We start from the raw sequence: 25,568 nt of genomic DNA on the forward strand, positions 1-25,568 counted from the left end.
TTAGGAAATACAGAATTTGTGGTAATTATACAATTTTTCTCCAGTGGCTGAACAACAGATAGGAACAACCAGAACTTCTGAGAGCCAGAGTCAATACACACTCCTCCTATGTTAAATCTTTATTGAACCCAGCCCTGAGTACACATGGATTCAAGGTTGCCATGCCATGCCTTTTGCATTTCAAGTCTTTGTACAGGGTTTCAGAGCTTCCTATCCAACAGATCTGTATAGACAGACAAAGAGAGAAGCCAGCCCTTCTCCCGTAAGAGGATTAGTACAGTAATGCTCTCTTGGCCCCCAGCTGTCACTGTTGCCTTGCAAGATAACTTATTTTGCTTTGGTAGTAGGAGAGGAAAATGAAAGGAAAGGCCAGCCCAGATTGAGATGGCTGCCTTGAGAGACACGAGCATTGGCAGTTGTTATATTATTCAGCATTATAAAAATACAAATACCTACGCAGAGATGGGCTTGGACCATGATGCCAGCTCCATGCACCCTTTGCTTTGTTGGCACTTGGTATCTGGATCGATACGTTTTGGCTTCATTGCACCTCTGATATTCAGGGGTCTTAAACCTCCCCCAAAAGTTGGGAAGTTCAGAGTTCAGGATGGAAATCTGCCAGCATTTATTCAGTGTTCAGAACCAAGGGAAGAGGAACCCAGCTCTGCAAGTCAAAGTCACTGGGTCCAAGTTGAGCAGAGAAGGACTGCCACTCCTTTAGATGATAAACATGGAGTCACATGCCATGCAACATAGTTCATTGCTTAAACTCCTGTTTCTTTATGATGCTTCCCTTCTCTCCCTCTGTCCAGTGTCTGCCGAGATTGTGAGTTCATGGCAGGTACCTTGTTCTTTACACATGGCTGTTAAATGCCACGTGGGTGCCAGACAATACAAACATTTCTAGGAACAAATGTCAGAAGGCAAACTTACAGGGGACCCTGGAGGACCTGGCGGGCCTGGGATACCTGAAGTGCAGGTGCAGGAAGGAGTTAAGGCAGGGCAGGTCTCTTCATTTCTCTGAAAGAAAGAAAGAAAGTTATGGGTAACCCTTTCAAAAATTCACTATGATTTTCATGACTCAGGCACTTAAGTCTCATTGAAAGTAGGGTTGTCGATTAATCGCAGTTAACTCACACGATTAGCTCAAAAAAATTAATCGTGATTAATCACAGTTTTAATCGCACTGTTAAACAATAGAATATCAATTGAAATTTATTAAATATGGTTGGGTGTTTTTCTACATTTTCAAATATATTGATTTCAATTATGACACAGAATACAAAGTGTACAGTGCTCATTTTGTAATAAAAAAGAATACAAATATTTGCACTGTTAAAATGATAAACAAAAAAATTGTATTTTTCAATTCACCTCATACAAGTACTGTAGTGCAATCTCTGTATTGTGAAGGTGCAATTTACAAATATTGATTTTTTTGTTACATAACTGCACTCCAAAACAAAACAATGTAAAACTTTAGAGCCTGCAAGTCCACTCAGTCCTACTTCTTATTCAGCCAATTGCTAAGGCAAACAAATTTGTTTACGTTTACAGGAGATAATGCTGCCTGCTTCTTATTTACAATGTCACCAGAAAGTGAGAACAAGCTTTCTTTTGCATGGCACTTTTGTAGCCAGCACTGCAAGGTATTTATATGCCAGATATGCTAAACATTCGTATGCCCCTTCTTGCTTCAGCCACCATTCCAGAAGACATGCTTCCATCCTGATGATGCTTGTTAAAAGAAGAATGCATTAATTAAATTTGTGACTGAACTTCTTGGGAGAGAATTGTATGTCTCCTGCTCTGTTTTACCCACATTCTGCCATATATTTCATGTTATAGCAGTCTCGGATGATGACCCAGCACATGTTCATTTTAAGAACACCTTTACCACAGATTTGACAAAACGCAAAGAAGGTACCAATGTGAGCCTTTTAAAGATAGCTACAGCACTTGACCCAAGTTTAAGAATCTGAAGTGCCTTTCAAAATCTGAGAGGGACGAGGTGTGGAGCATGCTTTCAGAAGTCTTAAAAGAGCAACACTCCGATGTGGAAACTACAGAACCCGAACCACCAAAAAAAGAAAATCAACCTTCTGCTGGTGGCATCTGGCTCAGATGATGAAAATAAATGCATGCCGGTCCGCACTGCTTTGGATTGTTATTGAGCAAAACCCGTCATCAGTATGGACGCATGTCCCCTGGAATGGTGGTTGAAGCATGAAGGGACATATGAATCTCTAGTACATCTGGCACGTAAATATCTTGTGACGCCAGCTAAAACACAGCCACATGAATGCCTGTTCTCACTTTCAGGTGTCATCATTGTAAACAAGAAGCAGGCAACATTATCTCCTGCAAATGTAATCAAACTTGTTTGTTTGAGTGATTGGTTGAACAAGAAGTAGGACTGCGTGGACTCGTAGGCTCTAAAGTTTTCCATTGTTGTATTTTTGAATGTAGTTATTTTTTGTACATAATTCCGTATTTGTAATTTCAACTTTCATGATAAAGAGACTGCACTGTAGTACTTGTATTAGGTGAATTGAAAAATAATATTTCTTTTGTTTTTTACGGTGTAAATATTTGTAATAAAAATAAATATAAAGTGAGCACTGTACACTATATTTGAAAATGTAGAAAACATCCAAAATATTTAAATAAATGGTATTCTATTATTGTTTAATAGCACGATAAATTGCGTGATTAATTTTTTAATTCACTTGACAGCACTAATTGAAATGGTACTTAGCCTCCTAAGTCCCTTTTGAACATGGGACTTAGGCACTGCTGAAAATGTTACCTTATCATTCTAGTACTTAGCTGGATTACATTTCCCATGATGCACCATGGTCTCGCCTCTTGGTGATATGAGGCAGTGCATCGTGGGAGTCCAAGGGCCATAGTGCATTATGGGAAATAAAGTCCAGCTGAGACACAATATTCAAACTGAAATATTTTTGTTTTCATCTGAAGTATTTCAGTTTTAAGCTCAAAACCAAAACATTTTTGGATTTTGAGCATTCATTTTTTCAGAGAAAATCTAAATTTTCTGCAGATAGCAGATGGTTTGTGTGAAAAATTATGTTTAATCAAAGACCCAATTTTCCATCAAAAAACAATTTAAAAAGGAAAATTTTCCAACCAGCCCTACATTTTATAGTCACTGAAATTTACAGTAAATATATCCTGAGGAAAACAATCAATCTACTCCTTTCTAAATATTTGCCCAAAAAACAAAACTCCTCTCAGTTCAGGAGGAATAAGTTTTTTGTGTGCACTAGAAGCCCAGGAGTGGAAAGGAATAGCAGGGGAATGTTATAACTTCAACTGACAAATTCGGGATTTCCGGTTCATGGGAGAATTTGAAATATCAGAAGTTCCCACAGACTGGAAATCCCAAGAAAAAAATGTGTCAGAAACCTGACACACGGCACTTCCAAAACCAAACATACTTGCCAGAACCCTGGCAGCTACTACTTAAAACTGACATTCTTGTCCGCTGAATGTCAATTTCAGACAGCAGCTGCTGGGGGTCCAATGCAGGCTATCCCAGACCAGCGACCTTGGGGCTTTCAGACTCATGGGCCAGCTGGTCCCCAAAGCTATTTTCACCAATCATTTTAAGTTTGATGAATTGGCATTTTCCAATGAAGCTTTGTTTCATCAGAAAATTTCCAACCGGCTGTAGTTATAACTCAGAACTGAAGGCCAACAGCCAAGCTGTGTGGCCGTCAGTGCTGGCTTGGTAGGTCTGATTCAGGACAGGAATTACGTGCCCTGGTGGAGATGTCTTTGAGAAGCCAACAGGCATTTTGCTATTAATTTCATTGGGAGCAGACACAGACTCACTTGGACTTAGGTCGAGCTAGTTTTATTAGTTTCTCAGGAAAAAATAAAAATTGATCTTCTGGCCTATCAACTTTCTATTTAAAGTGTCATTTCCTTGTGACGCACTCCCCAGTCTCATCCCAATGAGCACTTAGGTCATTCATATCTTACCAGTGCCGGGAGATCACAACATCTATCTTCCTCTGCCCATGAGCCACTGCAAACTATCTGTAAAGACTGCAGCTGGAACTGTGGAGCAAAGAGAATTAGACGAGTCATGAGAAGAGTTACAAATGTGACAGGTGGGTTGGCCGTGCATAATTATTCTACCCGCTGCTGAAGAAGAGAGGCCACCTAACGAGAATGTAGGTGTAGAAAAAAGGATAGAACTGCACACTTGTTTTTTTAAATATAGTGCCTGCAGGTGTTCTGATGAACAGCAATTATACAGGTTATTGTACGTTCCCAGCAATAGCTCACGCCAAGTCTTGTTAAGATGCCAATGAGAATAATAGCTCATCCTACTGCAAGCCGCAGGGTGGTCTGGCAGGAAGTTGTGTAAATTCTTGGCCACTTCTGGCTGCAGTAGAATGTAAAAATAACCTTATGTAAGAGACCATCATGCACTTTCTCCCCTTCCCCTAACCACCACCCATAGACACATTCTTTCAGAGGCAATTGTACAAACTGCAGACACAAGGCAACGGATACAGATTTTAGAAGGGGTGGCTGGTCATTGAACTGCATTTCAAGTCTCAGGCCTCTGAGGCCAGAGCCTTGCAAAGTGAACTCTATAAGCTCATCCATGCTAACAAAACCTCAGTTTCTGATTTATTCACATTTCAGCAGCAGCCGCTCCCAAGGCCCCAGGAATTGACTTCAACACAAACCAAAATGTAAAAAGACAACTTTGCTCCGCTGCCACTCAAAGACAGTGGTAGAAGAACAAAAGTAGCAGATATTCCTGGGAGATGCATCCTCCCCGTCCAAATAAATCAGCCCTCCTTCTCAGCCTCTCCCTAGACTGCCAGATCTTTCCGTTTTGATTAGCAAAAGGGCAAATGCCGCATGAGACCAAAAAAAGAAAAAGGGGGGAGATATATTTAAAACCCACAGTTTTTAAGAATGCCATTTTTACCAAATCAAATCTTTTCCCCCAGACATTTAATGATGAGTGAGCAGTGCGACTGGAAGAGTGGGATGTGCAGCATATGGATAGAAAATGAGCCCCATACATCAAATGACACTTAGAGATGTCTTAAATAAGGTTTGATGATAACCAATAATGAGGCGCTCTGTCGTCTCAAGGGTGGCAGAGCTGCAGAAGACATGAAACTTGTTAGGCTTGAAGCATGATGGGAGTAGAGAAGGTCTGGGCTGTTCATTAGTAGCTCTTCAATGACTGGATCCAGCTCGCTAAGCTGCTAAAAGAAAAAACTGGGGAGGGATAGAGGATATTTTCCTCCAAGGCAGAGGTCTGACAGTGCTGCTGTCAGTTTAAACCACCACAGTATTTCTTTGGCAAATAAAATTAGAGCTGCTTGAATCCCACTTTATTATGAACCTGTTCCCATATCGTACAGCTCATTCCTTTGATGGCATTTGTCACGGTACATTGCATGATTCCACTTCCGCCTGGTGTTAGCTGAGGCTGCATGCAATACAGATGGGCCAGATTGCTTGTGCAATGCTGCCGTCATGTGTGGAACGTTGCAGTCAGCTGATCTGTTCTTATTTGCACTCCATAGATCTATGGTCAGAGTGCTGTGGAGCACTAATTTATCCTTGCCCTGAACCCTGTGTAATCATTCAAACCAGTGCAAATCATTCCCATGAAATCAATGGGAGTCAGGTGCCAAAATACCTTTGAGGATCTGGGCCAAGGGGCATAAAACACAACCAGATCAGCCACTGGAGTATTTTTATACTTATTTTGCAGCGGTGTAAATGGCAACATGAGGTATAAGGCAATGAAGAATCAGATTCAGGGTGCTTTTTGTCTCTGGTGCTTGCTTTTCTAATGGGTCAATCAGCCCAAGACCATTGATCTTCAGGGCACGGGGCAAAGCCAAGATGTTTATTTTTTTCCTTTACCTGTGGGGCAAAAGTGGGCTTTTGTTTGCAGCTGAGTCTGATGTTGAGAGGGTTTTTTGAGTTGTAATTTACGGTGACTGCTCTGAGTACTGTTTGACAGTCATTCAGGGACAGTGCACTTTTGAGATTTTTGAACATCTGAACATGTTTTTTGATGTTTTGAGATTTTTGAACATCTGAACATGTTGCCCCCCGTGATTACTAGCATGTGGCTGCTGCCAGTCCAAGGGAGCTGATGTATAAAGCCTTCTCTTTTAGAAGCAATCTAGTAACCCTCCTGCCTTTTTCAGCCAATTACAACAAGATCTGTATGTCCTCAGGTTTCAAGACTATGTAGTATTAAAGCACCATGTAAGCTGCTTACCCACAGATCAGGGTGCGAGATGACATGGCTACGTGGCACACACATGCTGTGCTACATCTCATCACAAACTCGCAAAGGCAGGAGGAGAATGTACAAAACATTGCATTAAAAATGCTTATCAAATTTCAGAAGCTGAATAGGTGTATAACACTTCCCTACTTCACGGGGGGGGGGGAATTCAACACAAGAGCAATGGGGGGAGGGGACAGTAGTTCTACTCTGATTTGTATCCCATCCAACCCTGAATTTAGACATAAGGCTCCTCATTAAAACTAATAAACACTGGACTTACTGTTGCTGACCCACTCCTGGGTCCTCTGGTTCCTGTCAGTTTTCCTAGCATGATGAAGCCAGCAGAGGAGATGCTTCCCATAGCATTGATCGGTTTCTCTGCTATTTTCTTACAGTCCAAGTAGAGTTTGATCCTGAAATGGCTCACAGCCACGTGCACCTGGATAACAATTAAAAATAGATGTGTTGGACCCCCCTGTTGGACAACGGATTCTTTTTAATCATGTATCTGGCAGAGTTCATATCCACTTCGGCAATCAAAGGCATCTTTTTTTGTGCATGTAATGATCGCAAAAGATACTGGGTGAAAGCCCTAGAGAGTGAACTACTCCATGGACAATAATACCTTGTCCTAAGGGACATCAAAACCACGGGAGAATCAAAATTTCAGACGAGGGAGAAGGGGGTGGGAGGGCTAGTCCAAACCAGCACTGAAATCTGCACCCAGGATCTCCTATTTTTAGCTCCCCTGACTATGAACAGCGGGACAGTTTTCCCAGGGACAGCCAGCTCCTCAGCTCCTCAATACTCCTGCGGAGTTTAGGAGCTATGCAAGAGAAGAGCTCTTCTTCAGATTCCCAGGCCTCTCCCCCAGCCAGCCCTGAGCAAGCCAGGAATCCTTGTGTGCAGAAGCCTTCAGCCCATAACAGTGTCAGTAAAGATGGCAAAAAGTGCTGTGAGCTTCAGCACACAGTTTCCGTCAAAACAACAACAAACAGCCCACTTTATGCACTGAAGGCTTTGGAGCACAGGACTTTTGGCTTCCTCGTGGCCAGTTCTTGGGCTGGAGAAAAGGGACGCAGGATAGGGCTGAGAGCTGGAGCACAGCTCCTCTGCAGTCAAACCCTGAAAGACATACATGAGCTTGGGATAACCAAGAGTTTGAGTAAACTGAGATATAGTTAATCAGACTTTGCCTGCACCTACAGAGCCATAAGAGCCCACTATTGGATGTCAACCCTCTTCTGGAGGAGCCATCCCTGGAGTTGTGATGTGAAGTAGATCAGCCTCCATAATTAGTTTCGTCCTTGGGGTGTCTACTGAGACAGTTGTTAAGTAGACCAGGACAATTTTTTTGGCAAATAGTAAGTTTGCCGAAAAAATGAATTTTTTCAAAACTCCTCAACTATTCATGAATTCGGGTCGAATTCAGCAAATCGTTTTAGCTGGCAAAAAAAATAAAAAGGAAAGCTTTAACCATTTGTGTTGAAGTTTCTGAAACAAAATGTTGAGACATTTTGAAACGAAATGGTGCTTTGTTTTGAAATATAGCTAATTTACAACAATAAAAAAAGTGAGAAAACACCCCAAACATTACCTGAAACAAAATGAAAAGACCCCAAAATTGTTTTGTTTGACTCAAATCAAACAACAAAAATGTCAGTTTCAGCTGGAACGAAACCACTCCCCCCCCAAAAAAGTTTTCAGATGGACTCCCAAACCAAAAAGTCCATTATTTGCTCAGGTCTAGTTGTAAGGTGCTAATTTGGGTGGAGGGTTTTAATTTCTAAATTTAAAAAAAAAGTTGGGGACAATTTTGATGAAATTTTCTTTTTAAAATGTTCCCTGATTTTCAGTCATACAAGTTAAACTTTTTCTAAGTTTTTGAATTTCAAATAAATAATAAATAAATAAATTAAATACATAGAGGGGTGCAGGGAATTATTAGTTTTTCCCTCCCAACCATTTATACTGTCATTAGCAACCTGGTCCAGATTTGAAGTGGTGAACTAGTGGTGAAAGAATACCCCATTAGCAGTCCCTGAGGTACGTTATGAAAGGCCTCTGAAAATGGGCCTGTATTCTAACACAAAGATCTCTCTTTCTGCCACACATGAAAATGCAGGGCTTTCCTTTTATAATCTTCTAGTGCTGGTCTTGGTCTCACAGTTATTATTCTGTTTGGAAAGTGGTTATTAACAGCAAATACAAAGATGATGTTTGCTACAGATGGGAAAAAAGAATGTGTTTTTCTCTTGCATATTTAACACAAAACTAAACAAAAAACACTTAAAGGTGAAAATGTATGCAGGACATTTAAGGTAATAGGCAGTATAGAGTGTACCGATTGATGGATGGGACATGAAATCCCCACTGTGTTTGTCACTGCTTTAAAGCACCATGAAAGGTGTTTTTGGAAGCCTACTTCACTGTAGCTTTGAGTGAGACTGAAATCCATGCCTTCATCATGACAAATACTGTACACTACAGGCATTGCACTTTTGAGTGATTATACCTGCCACTGGGGGTCTGGTCAGGGGGTTAGAAGGCACACAGCCAAACGATAAGCAGCTTTAGCCACCTGAGAAGTCAGTAAAGGTTCAAAATGTACTGCCTGTCTCCACTCACAATTAGGAACGAATCCATGTTGAAATTAAAAATCTCAGTCTAGATGGGACCTACGCCATAGCTCAGGGAGGCAGGGTGGTCCAGCCTAGGACTTGGGTGACCTAGATTCAATTCCCTGCTCTGCCATAGATGGCCTGTGTGACCCTGGGCAACTCAATTCGCCCCTCTGTGCCTCAGTTTCCCATATGTAAAAGGCGGATCGTGGAACTGCCCTCGCTCACGAGTAATGTGAGAATAAATACTTTCAAAATGGTGAGGCAGTCAGATAATATGGTGATGGTGGCCATATAAGTACCTAAAATAGATATATAGACTAGTTAGATCTGCAGCTTTTGTTGACTCCATGACTGGAAGAGGACTCAGCTGTGAAGTTTGGAGCCAGAAATGAATGTACTCATAGATCAAGGATGTTTGGATTTGAGACTTGATTTTCAGTCCATCTCAATTCTTTCTCTTCTTGTGCAGCTTCTTTGTAAAATAAAAAAAAAGACCTGAACATTTGTAGCACTAAGCGTTTTAGACCTAGCAATGAAGACTGTGACAGATTGCCTTTAATATGACAATAGCTCAGATTCAATCTAAAGGAAAAAAAGTTCAGAGGGAACTAAAAGGCAAAAAGTGAGTCCTGCCTCTTTAAACTAAAGCAGACCAAGTTGGATTTATGTTGACACCTCCAGCCAAGATCATTAATATTCCAAAGCTTGGTCATAAGCTAGAAGAAAGGGCAGAGAGAGATGCTTTTAGGAGTAATAAGGTGGGCTGAGGAAGAACTGTGCGGAGACCCCTTCAAAGGAGCTTTTCAAGTTTTGGAAGGTGGGCAGTAAAACAGGAACTTAATCAGTGTCTCCATTGCAGCAGCTACATTGCAGAGTGACTTCAGGAAAAATAAGAGACAGAACAATATTGTCCCCCAGTGTCTCTGCACAGGGGACTACTGTGTGAGGGGGCTTGAGGATGGTAATAAGCCAGGCACGTGAAAAAATCTTGAAAAGCATAGGAGCCAGGTCGGATGGCAGTCACCTGCAGGGCAGAGGCGATCTCACTGACAAATTGCCCCAGGCGAGGGGCCAAGGAGAAAGGGACAGCAGACCTGAGATGATAAATGTGACACGGCTTCTTTTCCATAATCTGAACTGCACCTACCTAGCTGAGATCTTGCCAGGCAGGGCCCAAGCTGCGCTATGCAGACGCTTTGTTTTACTCCCTCTTGAATACATTGGGCTTTTAATGAGAGTGTTCAAGGCTTGCATTGTGTCAAGGTAAAGCCACATGGAAGGTCCTGGGAGGGAAGACACTCTTCCAACCTCTTGCAAGAGGCATTCAGGAATAAAACATGACCTACTCTGGATGAGGCAATCCCCTAAGGAGTGCCTGCTGCCTAGATACAGGCTGTGGGGAGTGCAATAGAAAAAAGAACACTCTGTCTTTACAAGGTGAGAAATTAGAGTGCCCCAGCTCTCGCCATTTTCCCCTCATTTCTCCCTGTCTCCAAATCCCCATCTATCTTGTGCTGACCCATCTATCTTTAACCATCCCCCTCTCCAGCCTCCAGAACACAGAGTTACTTCTCTTCTTGAAATCTTGTGATACTTCTTGTGTTACTTGCCCCCTTTTATTCAGGTTAGGACTGATCTTCTCTGCAAAAGTGTTTTATGGATCATGTATGAAGGATGCTCCACAAAAAGCCATTGTTTTCCACCGCTTTGTAATGTTGTTGTCCCAAAATCAAATGGCAATAAACAGCCTAATTTCTAACAGCCTCTGACAAATCTGCTAGGTGCCCTCAACTTTGAGCTTAAAAAAATGATTACTTCTGGCACTTCAGCGGGGAATAATACCACCACCTAGTTCGTATCTAGCGCTGTTCATCTTTAGAGCTCAAAGCACTTTAGAATGGAGGTTAGTATCATTATCCATTTTTACAGATGGGGAAACTGAGGCACAGGAAACGACGAAACATGCCAAAGGTCACCCAGCAAGTCAGTGGCAGAGCTGGGAATTGGACCCAGGCCTCCTGAGTCCCAGACCTGTGCATATCCACTGGCTATATTGCCTTAGAATGTGCTCTATGGTAACTCCCCTTTTTATAGGTTAGCAGAGTGAACAGCTGTGGCCATCTGACAAACTGTGGGTCTATCACATACCCAATTGCCTTACTTCAGTACCTTCCTGTTTCCTACGTTTCCCTTTTTAATTATTACTCTTATATGAGGAAGAAAGTGATGGGAATGAAAGAGAAACTGGTGACTCCAGTTAGAGCCAGGAATAGAGCAATCAGCCACTGGGCAAGCTCCCCTGGCACTTGTGTGCCAGGGCACCTACACCCTGACCTGTAACCCCGTGCTAACCTAGCTTGTCCAGCCCTTTCACAGCTTATCCCATGTCCCCCACAAACGCCTACTATTAGGAGTATCCACTACAACCCCAGTTCATACTACAATCAGCCATTCCAGTCCTTTGCCTCTCGTGAGTAGACGATTCCTTCTGCTGAACTGAGTGGTGATTTTATGGTGGGGGTCAGGACTAGACGAAGACTCGCAAATTCTTTTGCACTTAGACCACGATTCTGCATAGACATACACATACATTTAACTTTAAGGACAATAGGCCTTCAGTAGTCTCACTGACTTCAAAGGGACAATTTAAAAGCTTAAATCTTTGCTTGGCTGGAACTAGAGGTGACATTTCAACGATATATCCAGAGAAAAAGGGATAGTGCAGTTACATAAGTACCATTCTATGCTCCATTGGGACTACAACACTGCATCATAAATGGACATGCATACATGCCAATAAACAGATCAGCTGAGAGACACATATCGGGCAATATTAAAATCAAGGCGAGCGAACTGAAAGAGCTGCTATGTTAGCTCTTATAATGCATCCCTTATGGAGAAAAATACATATTTTTTCACAGGGTGGTTATATCTTTGCTAATGCGTTTATATGAAAATATATAAAATATTTATACTGTACAAAACTGGCAAAAATTTCATATTTAAAAAGGAAGCGCGTGATTCAACATACATTACATACATTTCACTACTGTAGCATTTCATGTTTCCACCAAATATTACATTTTAAATATGACAGTTAGCCAAGTTTGTAATGTGTGGATATATTTTATATACTCATATGTCTTTTAAATATATCTAACTATGTTAGATATGTTCAGTACTTGGAAAATACGTATTTTTCATATGGGATGACTCAACATTCCTTACAATTGCAAATCAACACAAACAGGTTAGCCAATTGGCTAATGACTTTTTAAAGAACATTCTCATAACCACTCTTCAGTACAAATAATATATACTGACTGCATTTTTTTCTCAGCCTGCCCTTGTGAGATAATGATCTAAGTTACTCCCTCCCTTGATAAGGACCTTATGAAAGCTCCCATAGAATATCTTCTTCACTTCCTGTTGGTCAAAGGTGACTTCCTGTAAATCAGCCTTGTAGTCATGATTGAAATAGGTCAAGGATTTCTTACTGGCTACAGGGGAAAATAGGACAAATAAGAACTTAGAATTAAAATAGAATTTGATTTCACCTACAGCATGTTGAAAAAAAAATATAGGCTTTAAACATACTGAAACACTTAATACTTGTCAAGCTTTAAAAGCACAAAAAAGGAAAATAATGGTCAAAGTCAAGCATACATTGCAAAATGGAGTAAATAAAATTAGAGTTTTTAGTGGGTTTTTAACTATACAGAAAAACATTTCCATATGTTATTTCGATAGCTTCTGAAATGTTCATGCTGGACACTGGCAAGTTTCAATAATAAAACTGTCCAACTGAGTATAGAAGTTGGTTCTGTTACTCTTTCAAATACCTGAATCGGATCTATACTACATGAAACCTTACAGTCAAGTATAACCCCGAGGAGTGGCTGGAAGTCCTCATCTGTTAGCTGCCACACGGCAAAGGGCACTTTGGGAGTCTCCGGAAGGAGCCGGAGGAGGATGCTGATGGTGTGCACAGACGGAATCCCAGAGAGAAGCACTTCACTGGAATGAGACAAGCAGAAGTCAGCTCAGTGACTAATGATAATGAATGGCAGGGGGCTAATGTTCTACTTTCCTGGCAACCAGAACAGTTCTGAGCTACAGACAGAGTGGCGTTACTGAGGCATGATGGCCTGAGTGAGGCTCATTTGTGGAAATCAAATACAGGGCCAGATCCTTTGCTGGTGTAACTTGGTTGAAGTTGAAGGAGTTACCCCAGTAGAGAATTTGCTCTGTATTTTGTACATTCCTCTTGGGTTTTAAAAACACATGCCCTAGAATTTTGCATGTGCAGGGCATCCCTGTGGCCTTGTCATAGCATCAAAAGGGAGGTACAGGTCCATCCATCATGGTCAATCTCTCACTGCCTGTGTTGGGTCAGGGAATGCTGAAGACACAGTGAATGCAGCCTTGCATTATTCAAAAGAGACACTTCTGGTAGCTTATCGAGTTACTTTGATGGGCTCTGAAAGGGTCCTATCCAAAACTCCTTGTCAAGAAGAATGAATGATGGCTGTGATGGATGGGGTAGAAAACTAGGGGAAGACCTTCAGGCCTTGACAGAGGTACCTAGAAGTCCCTTGCAAAAAGACACATGAGCCATACTAAGATCACTTGTGAAATTTGGGACTCAAAAATGAAACCCGTGAGAGGACATGTAACAAGTAAAGCCATGGACTCCTGAGAAGGTCTTGCTTTCTCTTCTAGACTTCTGTTCCAAACTTGTTCCAAAGCACTTACTGCATGCAAATGTAACTCAAAAGGCATAGGTCAAAAATGAATGAAGAAAGCAAAATTAGCCATGTCGCAGATACATTCATAATCTGTATGGGCCACATTTGCATGAGTAGATACACAACACTTCAACAATCTTTTCAGGACTGCTTCAAACGTAACATCAAGTTTTGTTTTGTTTTAAATTATATAATGTCCTTGGAAGGTCATATTTGTGTATCTGATACTCCTACTGGTTGAGCAAATGGATTTGTCTATGCTTTTTTAATTACATAGAGCCTTCTGAATTCCCCTACTCTGTTTACTGTAAGAAGCTTTGCTTCTTTAAATAAGATTTAAATGATCCCAGTGCTTTAGTAATTAGGCTTCAAAATAAAATAAAACTGACTATTAAGAGTCAAATCTGCCATGATTTATACTCCATAATGCTACTGGGGTCATTGGCACTGCCTGGAATGAAAGTTGACCCATGACAATGCATAGGACTTTGAGAAGGATCCCAACTAATGAGGTGCACAGTAAAGTCACATTCCAAAGTCACTGGTTAATCCTTCTTGTCAATCAAAGTCAAGCTGCCCAGTGGAGCTATTACCTTGTATTCTACAACAGTAATTGTCAGACTGCAAACCAGGAACATTAGGGGAAAGGGTGAAAGAGGTTAAAAAGGTCCGGCCCCAATCATGTTTCTAGCTGAAACTTTGCCTCGAAGTTTGGTCTTTTAAATGCATGTGGATGAGGAGAGGAGTGGTCATGGAAAGAATTAAATGTATCCCCAACAGAGGACAATTAAACAGAACTCAATGGTCATCACATGCAGTCTTTCAGCACTTAATTCTGGACAACAGTGATATTGAAGGCACACAGCTAAAACAGGGAAGGTGCCAGTAGGCACCTAAAATCTGAGCTTGGCCTTGCAAAAGTTCAATGCCCCAATCATCCCACTGTATTCAATGAAGTTCCTATGACATGTCCCATCATGTGATCCATCTCGAGGCAGTTCAGGGGGTGATTTATCGATCAGCACAGAATACATATCTTCTAAGGGGGGAAAAAATCTTTGCATGCTTTTCAGTTTCACTAGGGTGGGGTTAGCATTCATGCTATTTTCACTAGGAAATGGCCAGCTGAGTGTTCACTAGGCCAGTATCTACACCCACCCCCACCAGTCGATACCCTTCATTGTGTGGACCAGAGCCAATGTTTATGCAACAGACAAAGAATAAACTTTTGTTGGAATCAATGTGGTTCTCAGCTATCTTCCCAAACTACCTTGTTCTCTGGGTTAGCTGAATATCTCTGAAGAGAGTGTAAGTACGGGTCCCGCTGAACACATACGGTTCCATGGCCACTCCTTTAATGGAGGCATATTCTTTTTCCACCAGTCCAAATGCCTCCATCATGTCAAATCCTGGTGCAGTCAGAGAAGGGCAGAGAAAGAAACACTTTGAGATAGTAGGGAAAACAATGGTTTATAAGGGATCTGCCTGAGCAATGGTTGCTCTTTGTTTTCGCCAAGGGCAAGTGCATTCCAGTAAGGAGGAAGGCTAGTAGGTATAACGAATCATCAGCCTGATCAAAACACTCTGCATACTGTGTCAGTGTTCTGACTTGAATGCTCCGTGTTTCTCATCAAAGTGCCCCTTTGGCCTAGGAGAAATATGCACAGATCCATTTTCCAGATGCTGGTAACAGAGGAACAGAAAATTTTTAGGCTAGATTTTCCAAAGTGCCCAGAAACCAGCTCCCGCCTCTGGGAACTGCAAATTCTACCCATTTGGAACAATGGGCTGAGCACTTTTGAAACTCGGGCCCTCAGTGACTTGCTAAAAGTTATAGGGAAAGTTTTGGCAGAGTTGGTGGGAACAGAACCTAATCCCTGAAGTGGTTGACCTTTGTCTACTCATTAGACCAGACAAAATGCTTCAGATCTGTGTTGGTTAGGCCACCTGCTGGATGGAGAGAGCAATGCTCACCCCTGTGATATTCTTTGAGATCCACAGATGAAAACTAACTAGGCAGGTGCAAAGAATTATTATTAGGCACATTTTTCAGCAGAGATAATTAAAAGCCCAGAGAGGCTGAGTGAGCTTGCTGGAAGGTAGTGTTGCTTAGTTGATTAGGCACTGGCCATGCAACCAAAAGATTTATTTTGAGATAAATGATGAATGAATATTTATTATGGAGCAGAGTTAAGGTGGTTTTATGATAAAATATGCTTTTTTTACATTTGAGAAAAATGACATGTTTGTTCACTATGTGAGCAGTGTAAGATCCAGAAGGTCATTAACTTGTTTTCTTGCTTTAACATCCTTGAGTTTTATAAACGATAGGTAAATACAGTCTGTCACCTAGGAACCTTAAAAATATATTTGAGTTATTTGTGCCTGGAATGAATTAATTACGGTTTGTAAGGGCCTCAGCCACTGTAGCAAGATCTAATAAATAAGAGTGGCATTTTTTTAAAATCTATTAAATGGAAAAAAAACCCTAAAAAATTTGCTCTGAAAAAAACACAAGTTATAATGAGTTCTGCCTTTTCAACTTGATGCCAAATATTATCATAAAAGAAGTAGATTCTGTCCAGTAATTGCTTAGGAAAGGGAAAAAGAGAGAATTATTCTCTGCTGCAAAATGTATCCTCTCATGTGCAAGAGTCATGAAAGTTGGTAAATTAAAGTATTTCCATTTCTCTCTTCATTTTTCAAGTATTGCCCAGAGGAGCGATCTGCCTTATGCGGTCTACAAAGATTTTTCCCCTGACATCTTTGACATTTCATCTCCAGCTTCATGTAGCTTCATCTCTTTTTCCCAGCTCATCATTAAAGCTCTATGAGTCACTCTCTTATTTCAGATTTTAATACAAGCAGACCTTGCAGTCGGGGGTTGGGTTTTTTTTAGCTTATCGGAACTTACAGCAGGCTGGGGAGGGTAAGGGGAAATAACCAGTTTGTTTTAAAGAGAAAGGGGGACAAGTTCATCACATCATTTCCCTTTCAATCTGTACTCTCCCACCTCAGCACCACTTACTATTGATTGGATCTTGGTTCTGGTGGGTATTTTGCATTTGGGCTGCTATAATGCACATTGTCACTATGCAGCGTTTAGAGTGTTCATCAGATTATTCTGACCAGTTTCAGGCCCATTTCTCTCTGATTTAAGAACCCTGGGATTGGTATACTATCATGTCCATTAAAATGCATATCAAATATAATAACAATGTTTAAAAGCAAAATTTAAATTACAGTTATAACCATGTTATTAATCCACCAGTGAAACAGCTATGGCACTGGGCTATTTCTCTTGATGAATCACCTGTGTCATGCAAGACAGTTACAGAGAAATACAGGCAAAGAGATGTTTGCTTGGGTATTATGGCTTGATTAGTTTGGCCTGGACATACACAGACTGAATAGTCTTGCAGGAATGGGGGGAAGAGAGGTAAAATGGGGCAGTCTATGGATCTTAGATACTTATCTGGCCCCCTTTACCAGAGGATCTGAGCACCTCCCAGTCTGTGACGTATATATCCTCACAACACCCCTGTGAGGCAGAAAAGTCCTATTATCGTTATCCCCCTTTTATGGTTGGGGAACTCTGGCAGAGAGAGACGAAGGGTATGTCTACATTTGAGCTGGGAGGGGTGATTTCCAGCTCGCCATGCTAGCTCCGCCCAAGCGACACCTTAAAAATAGCTATGTGTTAGCAGCACCACGGATGGCTCCCCCGAGCACTGCCTGACCCCTGGACGTGCACTCAGACAGCTAGCCTGAACTGTGGCCCATGCAGCCACAGATGCATTGCTATTTTTAGGTGCTAGCTCAACCAGAGCTAGCGTGGGTATGTCTACACGAGCTGGGAATCACAGCTCCGAGCTCAGTGTCGTACTTAAGTGACTCCAAAGGACTCCCTGGCAGGGCTGAACCAAGGTCTTCTGAATCTCAGGCTGGAGCCCTGACCACTAGATCTCTCTGGGAAGATGTGGGGCTGGGGCTGCCATATAGGCAGTACAAGTCACTTCCTAGGTGGCAAACTATATATAATGGGTCCTACAGTGGGTAAAGGGGAAATAGAGTTCCCCTAGTTAAATATATACCATTTGAGTCCTAACAGCAGCCCTAGGCATGTCTACGTCCTTTACAACCTGCAGAGATTACCTTGGGGGAGGGAAAGGGGAAAAATTTTAGGCTGGGGTTACTGAAAGAGCCTAAGTGCATTAGGGACACAAATCGCCTTGCAGTGCAATGGAAGTTGGATGCCTAACTTCCTTTAGGGGCTTTGCAATTCCCAGCCTTTACCGCTAGCTGTTCCCCAAAAAAGGTTGACAGATGTGGATGACGGGAGAGCTACCTACTTAGCTTGGATGGATGAAATAAGATCCTCAGTACAACAGGGAAATGTATTTCTGTTGCCCAATGTGGTGGGGAAAGGGAAAGGAAATGAAGGTGTTGAGGGGAGACATTTGCTGAGCTCTCCCAGGTTTCCTGCATCAGATTTTCTGACACGGCAACAGCACTCTGGGTGTGGGGACGATGACTTTAATGTGTGCCAGGCAAGCTTTTGTAACAGCGATGCAGATTAAAGATTAGTCAGGATCAGACAGTGTGTCCACATTCATGACAGAGCCCACCTGGGACTGAGAACTAGTAAGGTACCTTGCAGAGAGCCTTCAGTGGAACTGATAGTGGGGCAAGCTGCAGGAGAAAAAAAACAGGGGAAAAATCATGAGACCCAATGGAAGCCAAACTGGCAACTTATTACAGGAATAAAGCAGACATGGCTGTGGTCTGCAGCAGAATGGAAAGCACATGGAGACCTAGTGAGTGAGTCTGTATAGACATCTTGGCACAGATACTGCAGTACCCTACAATACCGTCAATTCCTTGAGGCCAGGACCCAGCCTGATGGTAGCAATAATTGTTACACTTATGGGCAATCCAATGGCATACATTTGGGCCATATTTTCAATGGCTTGAAGACACACTGGTTGAAAATTTGTACTCTTTGCAAACTTGGGTCTATGACAAGAAGCTGCATATGCACTTAGCCAATCTGCACATGCAAACATGGAAGTTTGCCAGGTTTTGCATGGCTCACTCATCACTCAAGCCTTTGAAATGATTGTCCTTTATCAGCAAGCCCTTTCATCATAACTTTGTTTTGACTCAATCTTTTACTACTGCTCGCCCACTGTGGACTTAAACGCAGTTATAATGGGCTTTTTCTTTGACATTCCTGGTTAGTTGTAGTCTGGACACCTAAACATATAATGCATATGTAATTGCCAGTTTGCATAAACAATTGCTCTAACTGCATTGCAAAACAAAGGAACACAACTACCCAACCATTTTTGAGCATGGAGCTGAGGTTTCATTTTTGCAAAATTTGTCTCTCCACATCATTGTTAAGTGGTAAAGCCAAGATCGTCAGAAGCGAGTAAAAGCAACCACATGCACAAAATCTGTGCAGGTATTTACATACAAAATGTGCATATGCAATTGTGGTAATTGCACACAAAGACTATGCATGTCCATGTAATTCTGAAAATTTGAACTTAAGAGCATTCTTTCATTTTTATTCATTTGTTATTACATTTTGGAACTTAATCTTTAAAAAAAAAACAATTGGATATCCTTTGCCGGTCACCTTTTCAGGAAATCCTCTGCTCAGTCTTATAGCATCCCTGAGGCAGCGAGAGCAAAATATATGGATGCTACTCATACAAATTAGGGACAAAGGACTAGAATCAAAAGCTCTTTGGTGACAAGTTATAAAGTGCTCTCCCCATTTAAGTGTTTTGGGTATGGCAGTGTTTTAGAAAACAGAGCATGAATGTTACTTTCAATTATTTGCTGCTGTTTAAATCCCAGGGCCATGGATGCCAGATGGAACTGGGACAAGGAAAATATTTGAAAGTCAGAGATGTCCCTGAAACTCAAGCACACTTGAGAGGTTGGCTATTTCACAAATGGCTTTTTAGGTCACTAGTTTAATGCAGCTTAGCAGCTCATTACATTAAGGTTGCATTATAAACGTTCTGTTGCTATTATGTTACTCTGAAATACATCATATGGTATTTCATAACTCACCACACAAGCAGGGTTCCCATTTTCAGTACTTTGACTACTGTAAAAGGTAGGAGGAGCTGGTCATTCCCTCCCCATTCCTCTTGGCAAATAAACGTGCACCTGAAAAGCCCAGTCCACTGTGTTAATTTGTGACCCCTCTCACCCACCAAGTATGAGCCACAGGCTGTTGGTACCACAGCACTCCGGGGTGTGAAACTGAATTGAAGGCTGTGAGTTTGATGGCTCTGGGACTATGGACATCAGGTACTAAACCAAAAGGGTGACATTTTCCATTGGCCTCCATTATTTTGAGGTACCTTGGTTTGCATACACATAAAGCAAGTTTTTCTTTCTGGAAAAGTTCTATAGAACTGGGATTAGAACCAGTACTGGGGGATAAAGCAATGGAACAGGGTTCTATTAAAATGGTCACTTCCTGGGTAAGCGCCACTTCTGACCCCTCCCACTCTCTCTGAGAGCGCTCCTTCTAGGTCTTGGGCCATCTCCTCTGTCTTGGGGTGGAATCACTCTCAGACCAGGCCCTGGGTTGCAGTCTCCTGTGTATCAAGTGTGATCACCTCAGCAGGTCAGACTGACCTCCAGACCCTGCAATTCTGTTCTCCCCGGGCAATGACAGTGCCAATCAGCGACCAAACAGCCTCCTTAACCCGAAGTGTCATTTGTTTAGAACAAAAGCGTTTCAGAGAAACCAGATCTCAAAAACAGCAAAACAGCCTGCACGCATACTTCCCCTCGCTGAGAAAGTGCATCTTAAGTTTCAGAGTCTTCCCAGTTAATATCCCAGATGAGCCCCCACTTGTAATGCCGACAGACCCCGGTCATCGATAGGCGAGATAGAACCTGGGTCCTCTGAAGCTTAGCGTATGAGCCTCTACTGCATGAGCTAAAAGCTACATGCCTCTTAGCCCAGGCTGAAGCAGGCTCATCAATCTCTAGCGGGGGATAGAGCACCACACCAAGCAGGCATGGGTTACATCTACACCTGCTGGGTTTACATTAGACTCATGCTGGAAAGATACATGTCCCCAACATCATCTTCCATGGTGTGAGACATGACTTAAACCCAGTCCTACTTGAAGTGCTAAGCCCCAACAGCTTGAGTTGCCACTGCAAGAGGACGTGTGTGAATTTCAGCCTTATCACACGCGACTTACCCTCTGTTTTGAAGGGAACGGAGCCTTGTGTTGACGGCAGTTTAGCCAAGACAGAAGCTGTAAGAATAAATGCATTTGTGAGTCCTGATTCTGTGATTGGGATGTTTGGCTCACTATTGTTCACGGTTATTAGACCTTCCCTATGCTCCCTTCTAACTGGAAACAATAGCTTGGGAATGTGATATGAAATGGGCGCATTGTTTGAGCCATGTATTGGTCCCCTTGTTCCAAGCGGGGACCTATTGTCTCCAACCTCACTCCCCTTTTTAAAGAGGTTAGGTGTTCTTTTTCCTACTGGAATTTGCAAAAGGGTTGAGGACTTGGCTCTCTTTTCAGGGCACAAGTTGTACCCTGAAAACGTTGCACCCTCATTTTTGTGCCTGCAGAATGGACCCTGGCTGTATATCCAAGTACATGCACCCCTAGCTACCTGATTCACAAACACAGACTGGTAGCTACATCTATATTTTTATTTGTATTATTCAGATTTATACCCACAGTTCAACTGTCTGTGCAAATTACATCTGCAAAAAGGGTGGCCAACCCTTCTGAAAGTCTGGCCCTATACGCAAACTGCGTATCCTACACAAGCAAGTAAATCGTCATATACTTCCAGGGTGAAACTAATCTGAGGAGTATCTCTATTGACTTCCACAGAGTTACACTGAGATTAATTGGGCCAAATTGGTCTCTGGCCCTTTAACTTTTAACGTTGCTTTTCCCCTGTTACTCTTTGCAAGCCCCAGCTTAATAGGGGTAATGACAGCATCACACCTTTGTGAATTATTGGAGATCTCTGGATAAAAGGCAATGCATAAAAGGTATGCACCTACTGATTTGCCTACCAGTTTGGCCAGTTGTCGACACAGCATCACTCTCTCCTGCGTCATGGACAGCAGAAACCATCACCTTGTATGCTGTGTTGGGAAGCAGCGACTGCAGGGTCACTCCGCTGCTTTTACCAGAAACCATTACCTATGGCAGAGATGAGAAAGACTCTGACACTCCAGCAGGATTCTCCATTCCGCTTTTATTCATTTGCTGATACAAGTGGGCAATACAGGGCAACAGAAAAGCAGTTTAGACTAAGAGCCGATGACCACACTCCCCTTCCCTGCTAGAGCTGGGAAAAGTTTTTCGCCCAAAACCTTTTTCTGCCAAAACAGCAGATTCAACAACATTGAAACATTTCTCAAGTTCATGTTGGTTTCTCCAAACGGTTGCAGTTGGTCGGGGGAGGGGTAATCCCAAAAAATCAAAATGGTTCCTTTCAACATTTTCTAAATGAAACATTTCGATTTCAACATTTCTTTTCATTTTATTTTTACAAACATTTCTAAAAAATTAAAAATGAATGAAACAAAATGAAACAAATTTTGTCTTGACAAAATATTTCATTTGACCCAAAATGATTTTTCAGTTGCCTGAAAATTTTGAAAAAATTCATTTTTCATTCAATCTGAAAATACTTAAGATTTTTTTTTTGAATTGCGAGTGAAACAAAAAATCCTCTCTTCTCCCAGCTCTTTTCCTGCAGACACGCCCCGCTCCCCCGCCCCCCCGCTCCCCCCAGCCCTTAGATTCCCGCTAGGCACCGAGACTGCCCCTCAGCTCATCAGGGAAGATTTTCAAAGGTACAGTGGGGAGTTAGGTATCCAGCTTCCATTGAAAGTTTTCTTATTTATTCTGGGAAATGTCCCCCGCTAGCATTTTCCTAATGGATATCCGAATTGGACAGGCCTATTGGTCTCAGGCCAATGTTGCCTCAATGAAATGGAAACACTGAGGGAGTTTCATCAGCCATGGTTTCTTGCTTTGTTTTCCTATTGAAGCTATAGACTGGAGGAAGAAAGTCATCAGATCAGGCTTATCTAGTTGCTGGGCAGCTCTGTATGAACATGGGGACATTCTCCATCCAGAGGAATTTCAAATTTCCTTATGGTACTGCAGTCTAACTGGGTCTAAACGGAGAATTTGAGTGCTAAAGGTTAATGCTTAATCACTTTAGGTCAGAGTAGGGGATTTGTCCTTAATCCTTCACCTATTGGAAATGCAGCACTCCAGTTTATGGGGAGGAGGTGGATCAAAGAGGCAGCTGTAGTCTGAGGGGCTTTGACTGCAATGAATTCTCCTGATGTTTTATACAGAAATCCATGGAAGAGCCTAGAAGTCTTTGGTTTGAATTCACAACTGTCTGTCTCTAATGTGCTGCCTTTAATCAGATGGAGGAAGCGAGTTGCTCTTGTTCTCTTGACCAAATTTATCCTTGGGGTAACCCCACTGACTTCAACCGAGACACATCAGGGATGACACTGGCCCCGTGTCTTTTTAGTCAAGTGCCTGGCATGTCCAAAAGCAGCTGAGGACTTACTGTTTGCTGAGCACTGTCATCAGATTCAGGAGTGTAGGTTACTCGGTAGTACTGTATGTGGCTGCCAGGGGGTCTCCAGTGGATCTGCAGGCTATTGGGGGTCGCCGAGTCTATAACGAGGTCGGTGGGTGGGCTCTGGGAAGCTGCAGCAGGGATCAAAGATGAACTAGATGACAGGCAGATAGCGATGGATACAAACCAGGCCAAAAAGACTCCCTGTCTGGCACATTAGTAAGTGCTTCACTGCTCTGCTACCATAATAGTGAAAGCTCAGAACAGAGACAGAGGGGGCGTCACCTCGGGGCCAGGGAACGAGAGAGACCGAGATCTTGGAGGAGAGTGGATTGCCTAAGGCTAGAAAGAGAGGACGCAACACCGAGACAAGAGAGGCCTAGGAGCTGGAAGAAAAACTTTGGAGTTGAGAAGGGAGACCTAGAAGCATAAAGAAATATATGTAAAGTGTACCCCATACATACCCAAGGTGACATGTATATCTGACCCAAGATATAAAGAAGGCACATTGTGAAATGGCTTTAGAGATGGCCCGGAGTGTATTGGACACTCAGTTTACTCTAATGTCATTGCTAAGTTGATATCGTCCAGTAAATGCAACATCCGTCTGTCCCTTCTTGTTTTTAAATTCAGTTTCTTACGAAAATATTAGCAACCTTGAAGAACAATGACACTGCTTGGCTCACACTCATCGGACCACCCACAGACTTCTGAAGTCGTTTCATACAAAGTTTGGGTGTGATTCCTATCGTATATCCTGAGCTGAATGTGACTCCTACAGGGTTAGGGTCTCAGAGCCCAGGCTCCAGCCCAAGCCCAATTGTCTAGGCTGCAATTTTTATGCTCCTGATTTGGGCTCTGGCCACTAGGCCCCGTTACCTCCACACCAACCACAAGGGCAGCCTCCCACCCTGACCATTAGGCAAGACCGCCCCCAGCCTGCTTCATAGCACCCAGCGCCTCTCACAGGTTTGCTGCCTGTACCGACCATTTCATTCAGCTAGGATGTGCCACCAGTTCACTGTTTCCCTGTCGTTCTTTTAAGATAACCCAAGCTAACAAGATAGAATAAGTTAGCTGAAAACTTCAAAGTCGGAATTACTTGGAAAGCTCCCAGGGCCCTGCAGAATCTGACAGCACGGATCTGACAGACAGGGGAAAGGTCAAATTTCTAGGCTGCCCAGGGAGGCAGTGAGTATCTCTGACACAGAGGGTGCCATCTGTGTCAACCTCATCTGCTGCCCCTTAAACCTTTTCCACGCTTCCTTCACAGGAGGGTTTTCAGCCTTCTGACTCCTCAGCCTAATTGGTACAATGTACATGTCCTCAAATCAGAGTAAATCTCTAGAGCTCTCTGCTAAGCTGCACAGCTGCCCATTTCAAAATGTCCCTTCGGAGCCTTATCCATCATTATTATCCAAACGATGCAGCTGAGCTTTTCTCGCCCTCATTGCTTAGTATTCTGGATTCTTCCCATCATTTCAGCTCCTCGCCATTAGTCTCCTTAAACTTAGTTATTAAACTATGCATCAGCTTGCCCAAGTTTAAGGACCTATCTATTAATGACTTTGCCACTGTGGATGTTCGCTCCAGAGGGTGACAGACCAGCCTGTGTTCTACTCCCAGGCCAGGTATTTCACTCCTGGGAGTGGGAAAACCCAGCTCGCTGTACAGTTGGAGTCCTATGTTTGTTCCCATGCATGCCTTTAAATGTCACATCACACCCTATTCCTAAGAGGTGGGCGCTTTGAGTCACCATGCTGCACAATTATGCCAGGTCGCAATGCGCCGATGAAGTATCATCTCATGCTCACCCAGCATTACCGCACATCGCTGTAGTTTCGAACACAAGCACTGAAATGGGGAGTGTCCAGCTCTGATAATTTTGTCCTTCAGGACAAATGCAGATTGGTGGCAATTTCAGGGGGAGGAGGAAGAGTACTTCGCTCCAGGGAAAGGGGGTGGGGATGCCTCACTTCACTCATCCAAGCTTTTGAAAGAACAGTCTTGGTGGGTCTTAAAGAGCATCCCCATCCCATCCTTCTCAGGCAGACGAGAATAGCAGCTGCCTTACAAATCCTTGAAAGGGAGCAAACAGGAAGGTCATTAGGTCTATGGCACAGATATTAAAGACTCCGATAGGTCCCAAAAGATAAGCAATGTTACATGATATCCCATTACTGTGCATGAAGGGTTGTGTGTATGTGCTTTTGTGTTATTATTATTAATAATTACTTGCATTGTGGTCGCACCTAGAGGTCCCAA

The 25,568-nt window shown here is 42.6% G+C and overlaps 1 protein-coding gene across 1 annotated transcript in view; it reads right to left on the reverse strand.

The window, feature by feature from the left end:
- Positions 1 to 25,568, reverse strand: part of COL20A1 (collagen type XX alpha 1 chain) — an 89,357-nt gene that overhangs the window by 21,814 nt on the left and 41,975 nt on the right. Inside the window, exons 17-26 of the mRNA XM_074969542.1 lie at positions 23,292 to 23,434; positions 21,766 to 21,895; positions 20,921 to 20,977; positions 18,333 to 18,371; positions 14,950 to 15,088; positions 12,806 to 12,948; positions 12,322 to 12,431; positions 6,588 to 6,746; positions 4,009 to 4,086; positions 934 to 1,020 (exon numbers count right to left, since the gene is read on the reverse strand). Of these exons, the coding sequence (XP_074825643.1) occupies positions 934 to 1,020; positions 4,009 to 4,086; positions 6,588 to 6,746; positions 12,322 to 12,431; positions 12,806 to 12,948; positions 14,950 to 15,088; positions 18,333 to 18,371; positions 20,921 to 20,977; positions 21,766 to 21,895; positions 23,292 to 23,434 (1,085 nt within the window). The remainder of the gene's footprint in view (positions 1 to 933; positions 1,021 to 4,008; positions 4,087 to 6,587; positions 6,747 to 12,321; positions 12,432 to 12,805; positions 12,949 to 14,949; positions 15,089 to 18,332; positions 18,372 to 20,920; positions 20,978 to 21,765; positions 21,896 to 23,291; positions 23,435 to 25,568) is intronic.

The sequence above is a fragment of the Natator depressus genome, chromosome 13 (assembly GCF_965152275.1).
Source record: "Natator depressus isolate rNatDep1 chromosome 13, rNatDep2.hap1, whole genome shotgun sequence".
Taxonomy (NCBI): Eukaryota; Metazoa; Chordata; order Testudines; family Cheloniidae; genus Natator; species Natator depressus.